General features: G+C 41.8%; 2 protein-coding genes across 2 annotated transcripts in view; both read left to right on the top strand.

The window, feature by feature from the left end:
• Positions 1–1115: 1115 nt before the first annotated feature.
• Enoph (enolase-phosphatase E1) lies at positions 1116–10673 on the top strand. Its single transcript, XM_011156661.2, has 6 exons — positions 1116–1406; positions 2252–2353; positions 3164–3354; positions 4244–4376; positions 4482–4605; positions 4764–10673. Exons 1-6 carry the CDS (start codon positions 1305–1307, stop codon positions 6296–6298), a joined length of 2187 nt encoding a protein of 728 aa, XP_011154963.1. The 5' UTR covers positions 1116–1304; the 3' UTR covers positions 6299–10673.
• Positions 10674–14397: 3724 nt separating this feature from the next.
• tara (SERTA domain-containing protein 2 taranis) overlaps positions 14398–14902 on the top strand; it is a 101702-nt gene continuing 101197 nt past the window's right edge. The window contains exon 1 of the mRNA XM_019845685.2: positions 14398–14655. The gene's annotated coding sequence lies outside the window, so the exon portion shown is untranslated. The remainder of the gene's footprint in view (positions 14656–14902) is intronic.

The following is a 14902-nucleotide window of genomic DNA, read 5'->3' as shown; positions in this document are numbered from 1 at the left end:
GAGATTTAAATGGACGCGGCGCTGGCGCAAAAATCAGGTGGTCGTCTGTACACATCCATGGACGACCGCACTGTCGCGAGGAATTCTCATCAGCGAGATGCGATGCTACGGAGCCGTTGAGCAGCCGAATTGCAACGGGATGCACGCGAATTTCGGCATTTCGAGCGAAACGCTCGGCGGCTCGCCGGTCACGTGTTGTTTTTCGAAAATCAGCGAAAAACAATGCGCGACGGAACTACTTTCCCGCGGAGTGATATCGAGGGGGTGAGAGGGGCTCGTCGTCGAGTCGATATTCGAACGGTTTCTTCGGCCGAATCGACCGTCCCGTCGTCGCGATGAGCAACGGACGAGGAGCCGACGCAGATTTTTGCGCCGATTCATCGAGGAAATCCGTCGGGATCGGCGATTTTCCGCCAGATTCGTCGATGTGAAATTTTCGCGGAGCAGGAGGGTGGCGTACCACGGGCGCACACAGGTAGCGCACACCGACTCCGACGGCGAGACCGTTCATTGGACGGACCGGAGGGGAAGCGAGCGATTCGCACGGCGCGCACTCACATCATCGCGAATTCGCGCGTATATCTACACGCCGATACGGCTCGCGGTTTCGTATTTGATGCAGGATCGTCGCGACGCGACGCGAGTCCCCGCGCTTTCCACATCGAAATTTTATCCCGCACTTTCCCGCGTGTGTTTATCCATCGCGTCTACGTGAATTCTAGTTAAAAATTAAAACGACTATATATATATAGCGCTTATAGATATTGCGAGACTGTTTGCGACGAAGAAAATATTAATCGACGCTTAATCGATTAAAATCTTTATAAGCGCGTGACGCAAGACCTCTGAGTGACGTTAGCTCGCGACACGGGTGTCCTTCGAGCATCTTCAGACACCTTTGTTCCATTTTCAAATCGTAGAAAGTGGTGCAACGTTCTTAATGCGTCGAAACCACGTCGCACCGCTGCTTTCATTCGTTGCGCGCCCATGTCTAAAGCAACGGAAGAGGGTCGACGGCACCTCTGACTAAAGCCCAAGTAACGCCACGTATCGCTACGGTCTTGGTTACCGGGTATATCAGGGCGAGGGCCGAGAGAAGGGGGGGAGTCTGTGAGTGCACGCACGCACACACCGAGGGTACACATTGGCGCACGGCCAACAGCGAATTCGTTCGCCGGCTCCCAACAAGAACGCGTCGTCGCCGACATACACAGCGTGAGCGCCAACCTAACCGAGAGGGAATACCACACATATAGATATACACTGCTATCAATCCTACGGTCGTGGACGTATCGTTCGTGGAAATGGCCGGGGAAAAGCGCAGCCAGGATCAGGAAGAGACCTTAATCGCGAGCACGGTGCTCGTCGACATCGAGGGCACCACCACGAGCATCAGCTTCGTCAAGGTAAACGCACAAAGGCGATGCAGCAGAGCGCGAGAGAGAGAGAGAGAGAGAGACGGGCGAGAGAACGCGTCGCGCGATGGAGCTCGGCTGTGCCGTAACGTACCGCGCCGTATTGTACTGTGCCGTGCAGTGCCATGCCATGCCATGTCGTTTCGTTCCGTTCTGTTTCGTTCTACTCCGAAAGGCAGTCTCGCCGCTGGATTTTCCTGGCGGCGAGATTCTCGCGAGCGCGGCGTTTCGTCGCCAGCCGAGGGCGACTCTCGCATCTCCTCGGGAAGTCGTCCGGGCATCCGCTAGAGAGACTCCGTCTCTTCGCTCCCGTCTCGTCGCGTATATATGCGGTCGAATTCCACGGCGGGTTATTGTCCTCGCATCGGGGCGGTGTGCCGCCGGCTCGAATCGAGTTTTCGGGCGATCGTGAGTCGCCGCCGCCGCCGCCGCCACCGCCACCGCTGCCGCTGCCGCCGCCGCCGCCGTCGCTGCCGCTGCCGCTGCCGCCACCGCCACCGCCACCGTTACAGCCACCGCCGTGTTTGCGAATCGGTCAAGTTGAAAGGCGTTTGAGCATCGCCTCGAATTTTCGACCGAAGTGCAAGCTCGCGCCCTAGAGCCACTAACGGCGTGCGGCCAAAGGGCCATGGGAATCGGGGGACTTGAAAACAAACACTATGGCCTTTTTATAGATATCGGTCGAGATATGTATATTGACGCGGCGCGCCGAGACGCCGCCGAACGCTGCCGGGAACAACGGGACACGCGCGTGATTTTTCCCGGCGAGCGTTTCCCGACTTACGCGCGATTACCGACGACGTATGATCCTTATGCGCGGCTTGTTGCTCTTGCAGGAAACCCTCTTCCCCTACGTGCGCCAAAATTTGAAAGATTACATCGAGTCGAAGTGGGAGGATGAAGAGTTCAAACAGGATTATGAAAAGTTGAAAGAACAGGTAAATATGCAAAACCTTGATGAATTAATCCTGCAGGCTGATTGTCAGAGATATTTGTCTTTCACTGGAGCTGGGTGGAAATTATATACTGATGCTTCGCATCAGACAAGTATATATAACGAATGTCTTGAGTATCTCCCGGATAAAGTTTGACATTTTAAACACAGAGTTTTGTGGTAATGTAATTTTAATGTAGTGACTGATTACCCAACGATTCCTAATACGACAGAAACACTGATTGACACATTGTTACACGTTTTAAGTTAAAATCAGCTGCCTTGAAGTGGTGTTTTAGATGAATCTTTTTGTTATTAAATAAGATCAATTTTATTCTTCCCTTAAAACAAAAAGTTTTGCGCGAGAATAGATATTTTTTGTCTCGAGAGAATATTTCTCTTGATCAGCTACACACACACATACTAACGAATGTTGATGTACGAAACTTCTCATCATTATATCACAATAGGGACATTACTGAATGGTTATACTGAGATCTTTTATGTGATGATAGAATTTCTAGCATCAATAATGAATGTAATTGTAAAATACCCTTTCCTGTTCCTCTATCAGTAAGGTTACATTCCTACTCAGCGATGAGGATGATTTTCTTAATTCATGCATCCTATATGTTTAATATTTAAAACTTGATTATCATTTATATTAATATTTCTCATAGAAACTTAATATGAATGTAAATAAATGATAAAGTTAGTTTTGTAATCCATTTTCTTTCAATAATGTTTGCTTTCCTTGTGTTTTGTTTGATTTTTTGTTGATATCACCGATAGTTTATGATTGTCCTTTTTTTAGGCAAAAAAGGATGAAGAAGACAAAGCAGATGGCTTTGTAGCAATTATCGGTGATAAGCCTGAAGAAGAAAAAGATTCTCTTTTAAAAAATATCTTCTGGCAAATGGATAATGATCGTAAAACTGGTGCATTGAAGCAATTGCAAGGACATATATGGCGTCAGGCATATGAAACGGGCGCAGTTAAAGCTCAGTAAGTTATCCTACTTTATTTCCTTTTTATAATTTACTTCTACTTGCAATAAATAACATTGATATATGATATGCATATATGCACTGTATTGTTTTTATAAAACTTGTAATGCATATAAAGATCTTTCCATCTTTCATAAAACATTAGTACGTAGCAGCATCAAATATAGTTAGATATAAATGTTTAAAGAATACATGACCTTGCCCACAACTTATGCACATATAAAAGATTATATAATATATATAATAAACTATGGATGAAAAAATAGTGAGGTGAACATGTAGTATTTGGGCTCACTTCAGTTATCACTTATTTATATTCATCTCTACTTTATATAGAATTTTACACCGTGTTGGATTTGATCTACGTGTATAAAAATAAACCTTGTAGCGTGCTTGTATTCTTTTGTCTACTTTTGACCTTAAATGTTTGTACTATAAGTATTGGATACACATCAGAAGCCATTTTCTTTTTAACTTCCTAAGTCCTCCATATAATTGTCTATGGATAAAATTTTAAATTATTGTAATGGAATAAGTATAGTTTTCATGTTCGAATCTGCTGCTGGAGCATGCTCAACATATTTCTTAACTTGTCTTATTCTATTGAATCTTTAGCACTTTTCCATCTTGATATGGCACTATAAAACTTATATATATTGAGAGTTGATACACTTCTCTCTCAAAAATGGAGGAGTTAAACGATTATAGTTAACGATGTGATAGATTGTTTCATAAATCTTTGTCTACTATTTGGGGTTCAGTCCTCTGCTATTTCTTGAAATTCTTTGCAACCAACTAAAGATTGAGACTACAAAGATCAGTCAAAGAACTTGAGAGGATTTAAGTTATTTTTAACGTTAGGCTTCAAGAATATACATTTTGTTTAGCGTTTATGAAGATGTCCCTAAAGCGCTTGAATCGTGGACGAACGATGGCAAAAAAATATATGTCTACTCAAGTGGCAGTGTTGAAGCGCAGAAACTTCTATTTGGACACGCTGAACAAGGAAATATGCTTAAGGTATTCTCTATAACACAACGTGCTGTAGTCGCGAATATTTTATCGAATATCTTGATGGAAATTTTATATGAACTAATCATCATGAAAATTATTTTGGTTTTTTAGTATTTCAGTGGTTTCTTTGACACAGAAGTAGGTGCAAAGCAAGAAACTGACAGCTACAGAAATATTCTAAGCAAAATCAATGAAAAACCATCCAATGTTATTTTCCTTACTGATATTGTAAAAGGTTTGTATATTTCCCAATATTTCGCTCGATATTAATTTAATCGTGTTAAATAATTAGTAATTCTTTGTATGATATTGCATGCTAGGTTTACATCATATTTGGACAATGTCAAATATCTTTTCCTTTACTCATTCTTTTTTTCTCTTAAACGATGACAGAAGCCGCAGCTGCCAAGGAAGCAGGTTTATCGACAGTCATCGTAATACGCGAGGGTAATGCCGCCCTGACTGATGAAGAGAAAACTACATTTACCACTATTAACTCCTTCTTGGATTTGACATTTCAAACAGCTGCAAAGCGACAAAAGTTAGAGACAGCGGATAAAAAAGTTGACGAAGGTACGACTGATGTCAGTGAGCCAATGGATACCTCTGAGGATGTGGAAATGTCCGACGTTACTGACAAAAAAGTCGAAAAAAACGATGCGAAGGAGGTAACCGAATCAGAAGCAACCGAGCATATAAAGAATCAGTCATCGACAGACGAATCAACTTCCTCAGCGCAAAAGGAGGAATCGATGGTGGTTGTGAAAGATTCTTCAAATACTGAACAAGAGGCTCAGACTGCAGAAACGACAGAGGCTGATGTAAAATCCGAAGATACAAAAGAGAAAATGGACGTTTCTGAGAGCACAGAACAAACTGTAAAGGATGATAACGTCGTGGCGCCGGCCACGAAGGAGAGCGATAAAATCGCTGCGTCAGAAAAGACTGAAGAAAACGTAGATACAGCGGCAATTGAGGTTACTCCCGTTGTTGATGACTCTATGGACACAACTGTGCCAGAGTCTGCATCAAAGTCTGAAAGTGCTTCCACGTCTAATGAGAAAAAGACTGAAGAATCTACAGACGTCGCAAAAGATGCACAATCCGAGATTGTCGATAAAACTCAACCGGCCGAGAATGATAAAAAGGCTGATGAAAAGGTTGCTTCAGAGACACAAGTTTGTGACAAAAATGCAGCGGATAAATCTGAGGAGTCCGTGACAACAGAGAAGGATGAAGTAAAGGAAGAGGCAAAAACTGTTCCCGGCACATCTGAAAGCGAAGAAATTTCGGCAAAGAGTGAACAAGAAGAAGTAACCAAAATGGAGACGATTGCAACAGACGTGACTGAAAATGGAGAAACTACGGAGGTAGCTGTGGAAAAAACTACAGTAACAGAACCGGAAGCAACAACTAGCACGACAGACGCAAAGAGAGAAGCGTCACAGTCGAACGAAGTAGCCCTAGAAAAGAGTTTAGAAGTAGCCGCAGAATCAGAAAAGGTTGATGAAAAAACGCCACAAGGCGTGGAACCTGACGAAGAGACGGTGGCGACTGACGCCGAGAAATGCGAGAATGAAACTACGAAGCAGGAGCCAACAAACGAGACAGTGAAAGAAGAGAATGTAGTGGACGTGAAGGACAAAAATACAGTGGATTCGGAAAAGCAAAAACTCAACGGTACCACGCAAAACGGGAATACGGAGGTGCCAGTGTTGGACGACAAATTGCACAGTAACGGACTGAACGAGGGCCCGTCGAAGGAAACTACGAGCGAAGACGCGGCGGCGGCACAAAATGGCGAGGCCGAGAGTTCGTCGGAAAGTAGTGCAGAGTCCATAAAAGTTAAAAAGGTCGTCGATTCCGCCGTGGCTGACGGTGCCGGAGAACCCGATGTTGTTCCTCCTGTAGTCGTAGCGACGTCTTAACTTTGTTCTTATACAGTTTAAGGAGCCCTACATGCATAACCCCAATCCACAAGTACTTATTCGCAGGTATAAACTGATAAATTGATTCCATATACTTTACGTAAAACGTACCACGTCGAAGATGTAACGCGCTATTTAAGATGCAGTTCGTAAAACTACCGTTCGTTTCGGCGGCTATAATGAGACAAAAAAAAAGAGGTAGGAGAATAATACGAAAGACGCAGCGTATTTCAGATTCGATTGTCCTTTAGATGTTACGATAGCTGTACATTTTACTTTTCTTTATGATGGCTGACTTTTCTTTATTTGTATGGTGCCGATGTCGTTAACGTTTTATGTTAACTCGTATGTACACGCCGAGTGATACTGCCCTATATCACGAAAACCGGCTTCTATCGTTAGTTTTTTTCGCGTTTACTTTCTCCGATAACGATCTGCCTTCGATCATTGCGACAGTTTTTACAAACGGAGGTAGTGACTTATTACAATTAAACACGCAGAATTTTCTTAGCTGTAATCTCGCGCGTGATCGAACTAGAAGCGATCGAACGTGTCATCCCCGCTGTAATCGATTATTATGTGTTTTTTGAGTCTTCTTCTTTTTTTCTTTTCAAATACTACTATTACTCTTTATAACACAGGTATTGACATCTTTTTTATACCGCCTAAACAGGATTGATTATACGTGGAAACTGATAGAATAGGTAATTCCAACATAGTTGCAGTACGTTAAAATGTCGACTGTATCTGTGCCAAATGAATTCGACGCTTTGTGAAGTCCCCCCCTCTCTTGCTTCCTCATTTTGTGTCTTAGGCTTTTATTTTTCTTTTTTATTCTTTTTTTTTTCTCTTTTTTTTTTAATGATATGATGTACGATACTAAGGAACCTTTGGTAGATGTTTTATTGCTACAACCATAAAACGTTGACTTAATTATTTCTTAAGACTGAATTGGTAACTCCTCGAACAGTCACTGACTTTAGATTATATCATATAGACTTTCGTCGCATACAACTCAATCTTAATTTTGTCAACTGATAAACAATGCATTTCGAGTTTCACTCGAAATTGTTATTGTAAATACATCACGCAGTGAACTTCAGTCGATTATGTTAGTTTTGCTCATCGCGTTTTTGTTAAGGTAATTAGGACTTCTTTTTTTCTTTTTAATATTAGCGCTTCTTGCATCGATACGCTTTCTGCCATCGTTTTGTCTGCCTAACATGGTTCGCGTAGTGTTATTCTTCTTTAGTGACGTTAACACAAAACCGTTAACGAATTATGTCGCGAAACATCATTTGTTGGAAAAAGAAGTTATCTTCTACCTTCGCGGTTTAGTATCCAAGCATTTTGCAATTTAGTTCGCAATTGCTCAAAGGCGAATGGCTCTCGTTGATTATACGAGTAAAAACCGACTTAGTATTAGTAAATTGTGGTGTTTTCGTAAATAATGATATCATGAATGAATTAAAAATAAGGTCAACGTTATTTACGTTTATGATTAAACTCTATATTAGTATTGCATAAATTATATGACTAAAAATCTCAATATTTAATCGTGTAATCAATTGGACGCATTCTCTTCTATGTTGAATCACGATGTGACTTTGAAACATTCGTGAAAGAGCATATCGATTCGTAGATTTACTCTGTCATTCCTGTAAACTAATGAACTCGATGATTGAATGTGAATGATCGCGCAAAGTCTACGCGTATAGCTTTTACATTATTGCTTTGCATGTAACCTAAGTAGATGGATACCCTTGATTGACAATTTTTCGCTGCCTGTTGACACAAAGATTGTAAGATTCCTCAAAGTTCTCGAATTTCTCGAAAGCTTCTCTCGAAAAAGAAAAGATATATGTGTATATTTGACGAATAAACTACAAAAGAAACATACATATATATTTCTTTGTGGTTTTCAACTATCGCAAGTTTGGAAAACTCAATAGAAAGAGGTGATTTAAGATTTAAGACGTAAGATATTTCAGTGATAATACAAGAAAGCGTCTACAAGGACAGCTGTTTATCGAGTGAAGGAAAGAAGAGGAGAAGGAAAAATTGAAGTAGATATGAGCAGCGTTAAGCAAACGCTGTTTTGTATCATCTAGTCACTTAAATTACGTGCGAAGCACTAATCTGAACATTCTACACGTAGACTTGCTCTCTTTTATGCTCAGTGTTATTTTAAAACAGCCGTTATGAGGAGACGATATTGGAAGAAAATCACAAGTTGAAATAGCGGTTGAAGTGAGATCACACTCTCGGCAGAGACTACTTTTACTGCTGTTTATTATGTCCATTCCTGTTAAATTGACTGTGATTTAAGGATATTCATAGACATAGGCTTCTCGAAAAGATTCGTTTCTATCGGTTATTATTATAATTATTGTCGCGGACAGTCGCCTTCGCCGAGTGATATGTATTCCGTTGCGATTATTATTTTTTATTCGGATTAGCATACTCTCGTCTAGTCGAGGTCACAGGCGGAGACTTCTATAGATCGATAGGCGATTTCGCGTTGTTCGCATATCTTCGTCAACTATGCTAGGGAGACACGATGAGATGGAAGAAAGAAACGCGCAACGTTCGGTATGTGTACGTGTCGTGTGCGCGTACGTAAATATACGTATAACAGAGCGAATGGGAAACCAAGCATAAACAAGCCAAGAGTAATACTTTGATATTTTACGATATATACTCCTGACAGACCTCGCATATTTTATTTATAAGTCGTCTTCTCGGAGAGATGTGGACGGTTTTCGACACTTACGCGCGAGCGACGATCATCCTCGCCATTGCATTACTCGTCTCGAAGTAGTCAAAAAAAAAAAAGAAAAGATTAGACTCTCGTGATTTACCGCCTCTCATCACACCGGGCCCGACGTCACTGTTCACCGAAGCACCGATCATAGGCCGAAGATCGATCGATCGATCATTTTCACGCACGATCGACATGTCTCACGCTCGCTCATCCATCCCATCGAATGTACAACCGCGTCAGTCTTGGATCGCACGTTTCAGCGGTGAATTGTTGGATCCGTGAAAGAAGAAAAGTAAGGAAGGAAGTGTCACGTACGCACGAATCGCAGCTTCACTGGGAAATCAAACGCCGGGAAGAGACACGAGCTCTTTCATCAGTCTGTCGACTGATCATCGATACATTACTATGAAAGCCGACAAACTGCCATTGTTACGATTGACACAAGTCAGACTCGACGGTAAGATGAAAATGTGCCTGAGACGTTCCTCGGCTGACTCTTACATCACTCAAAATGCACATTTTCATCACACGTTTCGAGCACGAGTCACGCTCAATTCTCGATCATGATGATGATGATGATGATGATGATGATGATGATGATGATGATGATGATGATGATGATGATGATGATGATAACCGCGTGTCCTTCGTATGATTCCTTAACGCGTTCAATGCCGCATCGTTCGTGCCGTTGAATCGGTCTTGTAACATGTATCAACGGAATATAAAAAGAACTATATGTATATTCACATTATATATATATATATATATATGTGTATACTTAGGAATTTACAATATACACAGTATAAAGAAAGTGCATATTAAAGAAGATAACATGATTGTGTTTGTAAAGAACGGTGCCAGTTTGCGTTAAACTTACGACTTTAGGACATACAGTGTCTAATTAGATTTCCGCGAAATTAATCAAAATGCATGCGGCATTGAGCGTTTTAAATATTAGCGACAGCTGAACTGATTCACCGAGTTCTAAATGATATGGAACTGTGGATTACGGGCGATTATGGGCGAGCGAAACCCGATGCGACACTGCCTCGTTATTTATTACACTGCGACGAAAAATGGCCCGATTAAGATCCATATCAATCTCCCTGTATTACCATTAAGGGTCGAATTATGTTTATTGTAATTGACGACGCGTGGTTCTGTAGTCTCGTGATTTCTCGATAAGTTTACCGATTGCGATTCTGACGAAAACTAACGATCGAGGATCTCGATGCATTGTGTTTTTACGATTGTGAAGCACCGCAAGGAGACCATCGTCTTCTGAACGCGTTAAGATTACGAACGAGACGATCGGACGAAATCCAACGTACTACTAACACGAATAATTAGCTCGTATTAATTAGCGATATTATTGTTTGTAATTCATTGGCTATATTATCTCTAATACATCGATATAATTGTAGGAGAGACGTAAGGACTTTATCGATACTTTCTAATGGTAATTTTCGAGGATATAGATGTCCCCGCGGAAAACTGAAGAGTGGAAATTAGATATCAGCTATGTGTCAAGTACTACAATTGGAATTGCAATAAAGGGGATATTTCATGTTTGCAGAAATGCTTGTTTATCGATTTAATGTCAATCAGCACACGATATTGTCTTAAACACCCGTAACATCTCAAGACGCAAAATCAACAAACGCTTATTATAAATATCTTCCGAAATAATGGGACCTCAATTTTCTTCATGAGCGAGAACGTTAGTGTGTGTGTATGTGTGTGTGTGTGTGTGTGTGTGTATATGAATATCCCATCGAAGAATCTTCGCTTGATATATTTAATTTCCATTCTTCAATAATTCCTACGAGCTCGCTTCTTCGCATCTTCCCCTTCTTTTCTACCTTTCCTCTCCCTTCTATTTTCCACTTGTATTTTCCTTCATTTTTTTTTTCGGCGGATCGCTTTATATTTTTCACGAGGGAAGATTATAGTTATACGGTCACATTGTCATTTGGTGTTTTTGCAAATATTAATATGTGTATGCATTAAGCCGTAAAAAACACACAGGCGATTTGGTATTTGATTTGATATTTGATCGCGACGCATCGATCATACGATCGATGGAACCCCTATATACGTTTCCTGGGTAAATACGAGTCCCGAAAGGTATGCACTGTACAGAACGAATCAATAAATTCTGTTCTCTCTGAATTTTTTGACTGCATTAGTAGAGCAAAATAAATGAATTTTGCAACTAGAATTACGTCGTACATTTTTTTCGTTATTTTCCGTCTCCCACGTCTCTGCAGCGTGTACGTACGACGATATACGACTTCGAAATTGCGGAGTTGCGAATGTACGTTTATGAGAATATACGAATTGTGCACTTATGTCAGACAAATTAGCTTAGTAATCCATTCTCTGTATGTATAAATGTCTAAATTTGTTTTTACCTGTATCCCCATTTTCTACATGATCAATTAGCCCGTTATTTTACGTAACTGAAGCAAATATTTTGATTAAAGCGTCAAACTCAGAGATAGTATACAACTCCATTAGTCAAATAGACAAACGAAACGAAGAAGCAATACGTATAGTTTCGAAAGAAAAGAGATATTAGAGAAGAGACTAGAAGTGACGCTTACTGCAAGTAGTTTAACATAAGCTTATTGCTGCTAGTGAATTTAATCAATCACATACTTTCCGTTAATTCGTCTATTCCACGAGATTGTGTGTAATTTGTGTGACGTTAGATTAATTTCTTAGATATACCTGTTCTGCCGTGGTGTCACGATAGCATGTAATGATAATTATAACAGCGTACTCCTCTTAGAAACTCTATTGTGTTAATCTGTACCTTTGTTCAAATATGAATGTCGATTATCAACATATCAGAAAAAGAGATCTTTGGTATTTATCTCAAGCCCATATAGAATATAGAATGCAACATCTTCCCCGCACATTTTACACGCTATCTTTAGTCCGACTTCCAACGACATGAGAAACGAAATCACGCGGCGTCGCGTCGCGTCGCATTTGGTCAAAATTCGCAAATCGCGCGCGCACACGCAAGAGTCACAGCCGCGCTATCTGTTGCAACCTCTGCTCTATTAACACTTACAGGCTTCTCCTTCGACAGGTCGCCTGCGCAGAATGCTGCGGCAACTTGAACTCCAAACTGCCGTGGCGCGGTGAACGTGCGACACTCCGCTCGGTATTTCTGACGATCCGTTCCGTAAGATATTCACTTTCCGTACTTACTTCATGACGTTTCACCTTACTTACACTGGCACACGCGCGAAATATACCTGCGACACTCCCGACGATATTTTGCGTGTGAGGCTGCTTCGGTATAGGGCGACGGCGTAAAGGGCCGCGATTTGAACTTCGACCGCCATAACACGGCGAGCGCGCGAAACTTTCTCGCTCGAAACACTCTCGGCAGCCCATCTCGCGAAATGCTTCGCTTCGGCGGCTATTTCGTCGCAACAAACATTTCTGCGATTTGCTCCGCGAGCGACTAAAAGTAATGGTCGATACGTTCGTTGTCCCGACGCGTGCAATACTTCACTCGACACTGCCGATACATCGGATATTCATTGCCGGCCATTATTTAACGATACGTCGCCACGAGAAGCGTATGAAATTTATTATCGGCACTCCCGGCGGTGATAATTCGCGCTTGAGACTCCTCCGGCTCGGTCTGAATCGCAAAGTACAGCAATTTGAACTTGGAGCCGCCGATAATAATGCAACATGACGATCGTCAGCCTCAACCGACCATTACCGGCGAGATAACCATTTCCGATCGGCTATTTAGTGCCTTATTAGGCGATGCTCGATCACGACTCACACGCGAGACTTACTTTCGGTATTCCGTGCGATCATTCCGTGCGAACGCGAGACTCTCTTTCAACAAGCCAAAATCACGAGAGATATGAAGCGTGGTACCTTCATCGAGCACCTATCGAACGGCGCGATTCGTCTCAAGCTGACTGAACATCGCGGCGGTTGAGATACGCGAATTATCTCGCGATACGCGCGATACTTCACTCGACACCTTCAACGGTCGTTCTACCAAGTGTTCGCTTTCGACGATTATTTGACGGAGTTCTGCCATAACGAACGCGCGACACGTATCCTTGGCGCTACGGACGACGATTATTCGCGTGCGAGGCTTCTTTGGCTAACTGAAGGAGTAAGATTTGACAATTTGAATTGCACTATCACGACGCGACGAAAGTGTAACACTTTGCTCGGCACTTTCGACAGCACGTTTCGTGAGATGTTTAGAGTTATTCAGAGCCGCGACAAACGCGCAAAATTTATTTATGATACTTTTGACGATGATTCACGCGCAAGATTCACTTCCGCGGAGCCAAAATTTCCTCCCTGATATTTTCTTTCGGCGATTATTTAACGATATTTTGTGTGTCGTAACTCCATCGATGGTAATAATAGAGATCGTTAGCCTATAATAAATATTGTTAAGTGAATTAGGTCCGATAATTTATATATCAGATTATATCTGAATATTTACTATATATTTGCATAATATGGCATAATTTTACAATTTATCATTATCCTGAAATTCTGTATCTATGGATAGAGATCTACGATTTTTTATCTGCGATAAAGTGCACATTTTTATGAAACCGCACTCTGTGATCATTGGCTGTACTAATTCGACGCAATTTTACCGACAGGAGAGTCTTGCGTGAGCAGCGATGTTTTTCGCTCACGCAAGGTTGGTATTCGCCGTCCAACTTTGTATTTAAGATCGAGACGATCTTAAAAAGTTACATAGTCTATGGAAGAGTCTTAGAGATCGTATTGAGAAAGTAATTTTAGTACAAGATTAAACCGTGAATATCGACTTAAATCTCGTAAGGCTGATGATTTATTATTACTTCGTAGATATTAATAACCAAAGCGCGAAACGCACTTTCGTCATCGCAAGCGACGACAATGCTCGAGGCTTTTTCGGCGAGACTTTTCATAAAGAAAGAGGCATAAGACGTAAACTATTTGAATTTCGAATTTCTATACAACGCGACCTACTTTCCAATTAGAATCATTCATTTATATCCATCGTATTGAAAATCACGCAATAGGTATGATACTTGAGCCGATCGTATATATCAAATATTAAAATAAACGCCAGTGTTGTTAAAACATAAATCAGCACGCGCGTCGATTGTACGTATATTACGTTGGAAGTATCTCGCACGCTCGAATGTTTGTCCAAAATCCCACGGCGCTCTAACCTTGTGACGTCATTTGCCTTTGTCAGCGCGCGGCAGTTTCGTGTTGTCTCTCGCCTATCCGAACGCGAGCGAGGTGTCGCGGTGTGTTTTTATCGTGTTGTTTCGCTCGATCGGAAGCGAATTTCGCGTGTGACCATTGTCGAGAGTGCTGCATTAAGTGATGGACGATCGTATCGGGACATCAATCTGACTGTGCGTGCGTGATTAAACGTGATGTGACCTGATATTCGTAATCGGTGCTCATCGTGTCGCAAACACGAAGTCGTACGACAGCAACGGAGCAGATGCTTTTGACTTAGCTACTAGTTATTTACAACGGTAACAACATGCTTCCAAGTTTCGACGCTTCTATCTCGTGTTTGGTATGTATTTACCTTTGATTCACACGCACACTAGTGTGCAGTTTTACAGCGAGCTAAATTCGTTGCGATTGTACCGAAACGGGATACTATTAAACATCATCCTCGGGTAAGATTCCGTGGTTACAAAACGAAAGAGAGACGAAAGTAATCGCGAAGTACCGACGTTATACTTACCGCCTCGATCAACCGACAGATATTATTCAGACAGTTAACCTATAACGCAGCATTAATTCTATAAATTATTATT

This window comes from Harpegnathos saltator, unplaced genomic scaffold, assembly GCF_003227715.2.
Source record: "Harpegnathos saltator strain DR-91 unplaced genomic scaffold, Hsal_v8.6 scaffold285, whole genome shotgun sequence".
Classification (NCBI taxonomy): domain Eukaryota; kingdom Metazoa; phylum Arthropoda; class Insecta; order Hymenoptera; family Formicidae; genus Harpegnathos; species Harpegnathos saltator.
The sequence above is the reverse complement of the archived record's forward strand: the minus strand, read 5'-3'. Positions and strand labels throughout refer to the sequence as shown.

Bases quoted from the DNA above. Each gene is read 5' to 3' on its own strand.
- Enoph (XM_011156661.2), top strand. From the start codon at position 1,305: ATGGCCGGGGAAAAGCGCAGCCAGGATCAGGAAGAGACCTTAATCGCG. The intron at 2,354-3,163 runs GTAAATATGCAA...TCCTTTTTTTAG, and splicing joins ATGAAAAGTTGAAAGAACAG to GCAAAAAAGGATGAAGAAGA. The intron at 3,355-4,243 runs GTAAGTTATCCT...CATTTTGTTTAG, and splicing joins ACGGGCGCAGTTAAAGCTCA to CGTTTATGAAGATGTCCCTA.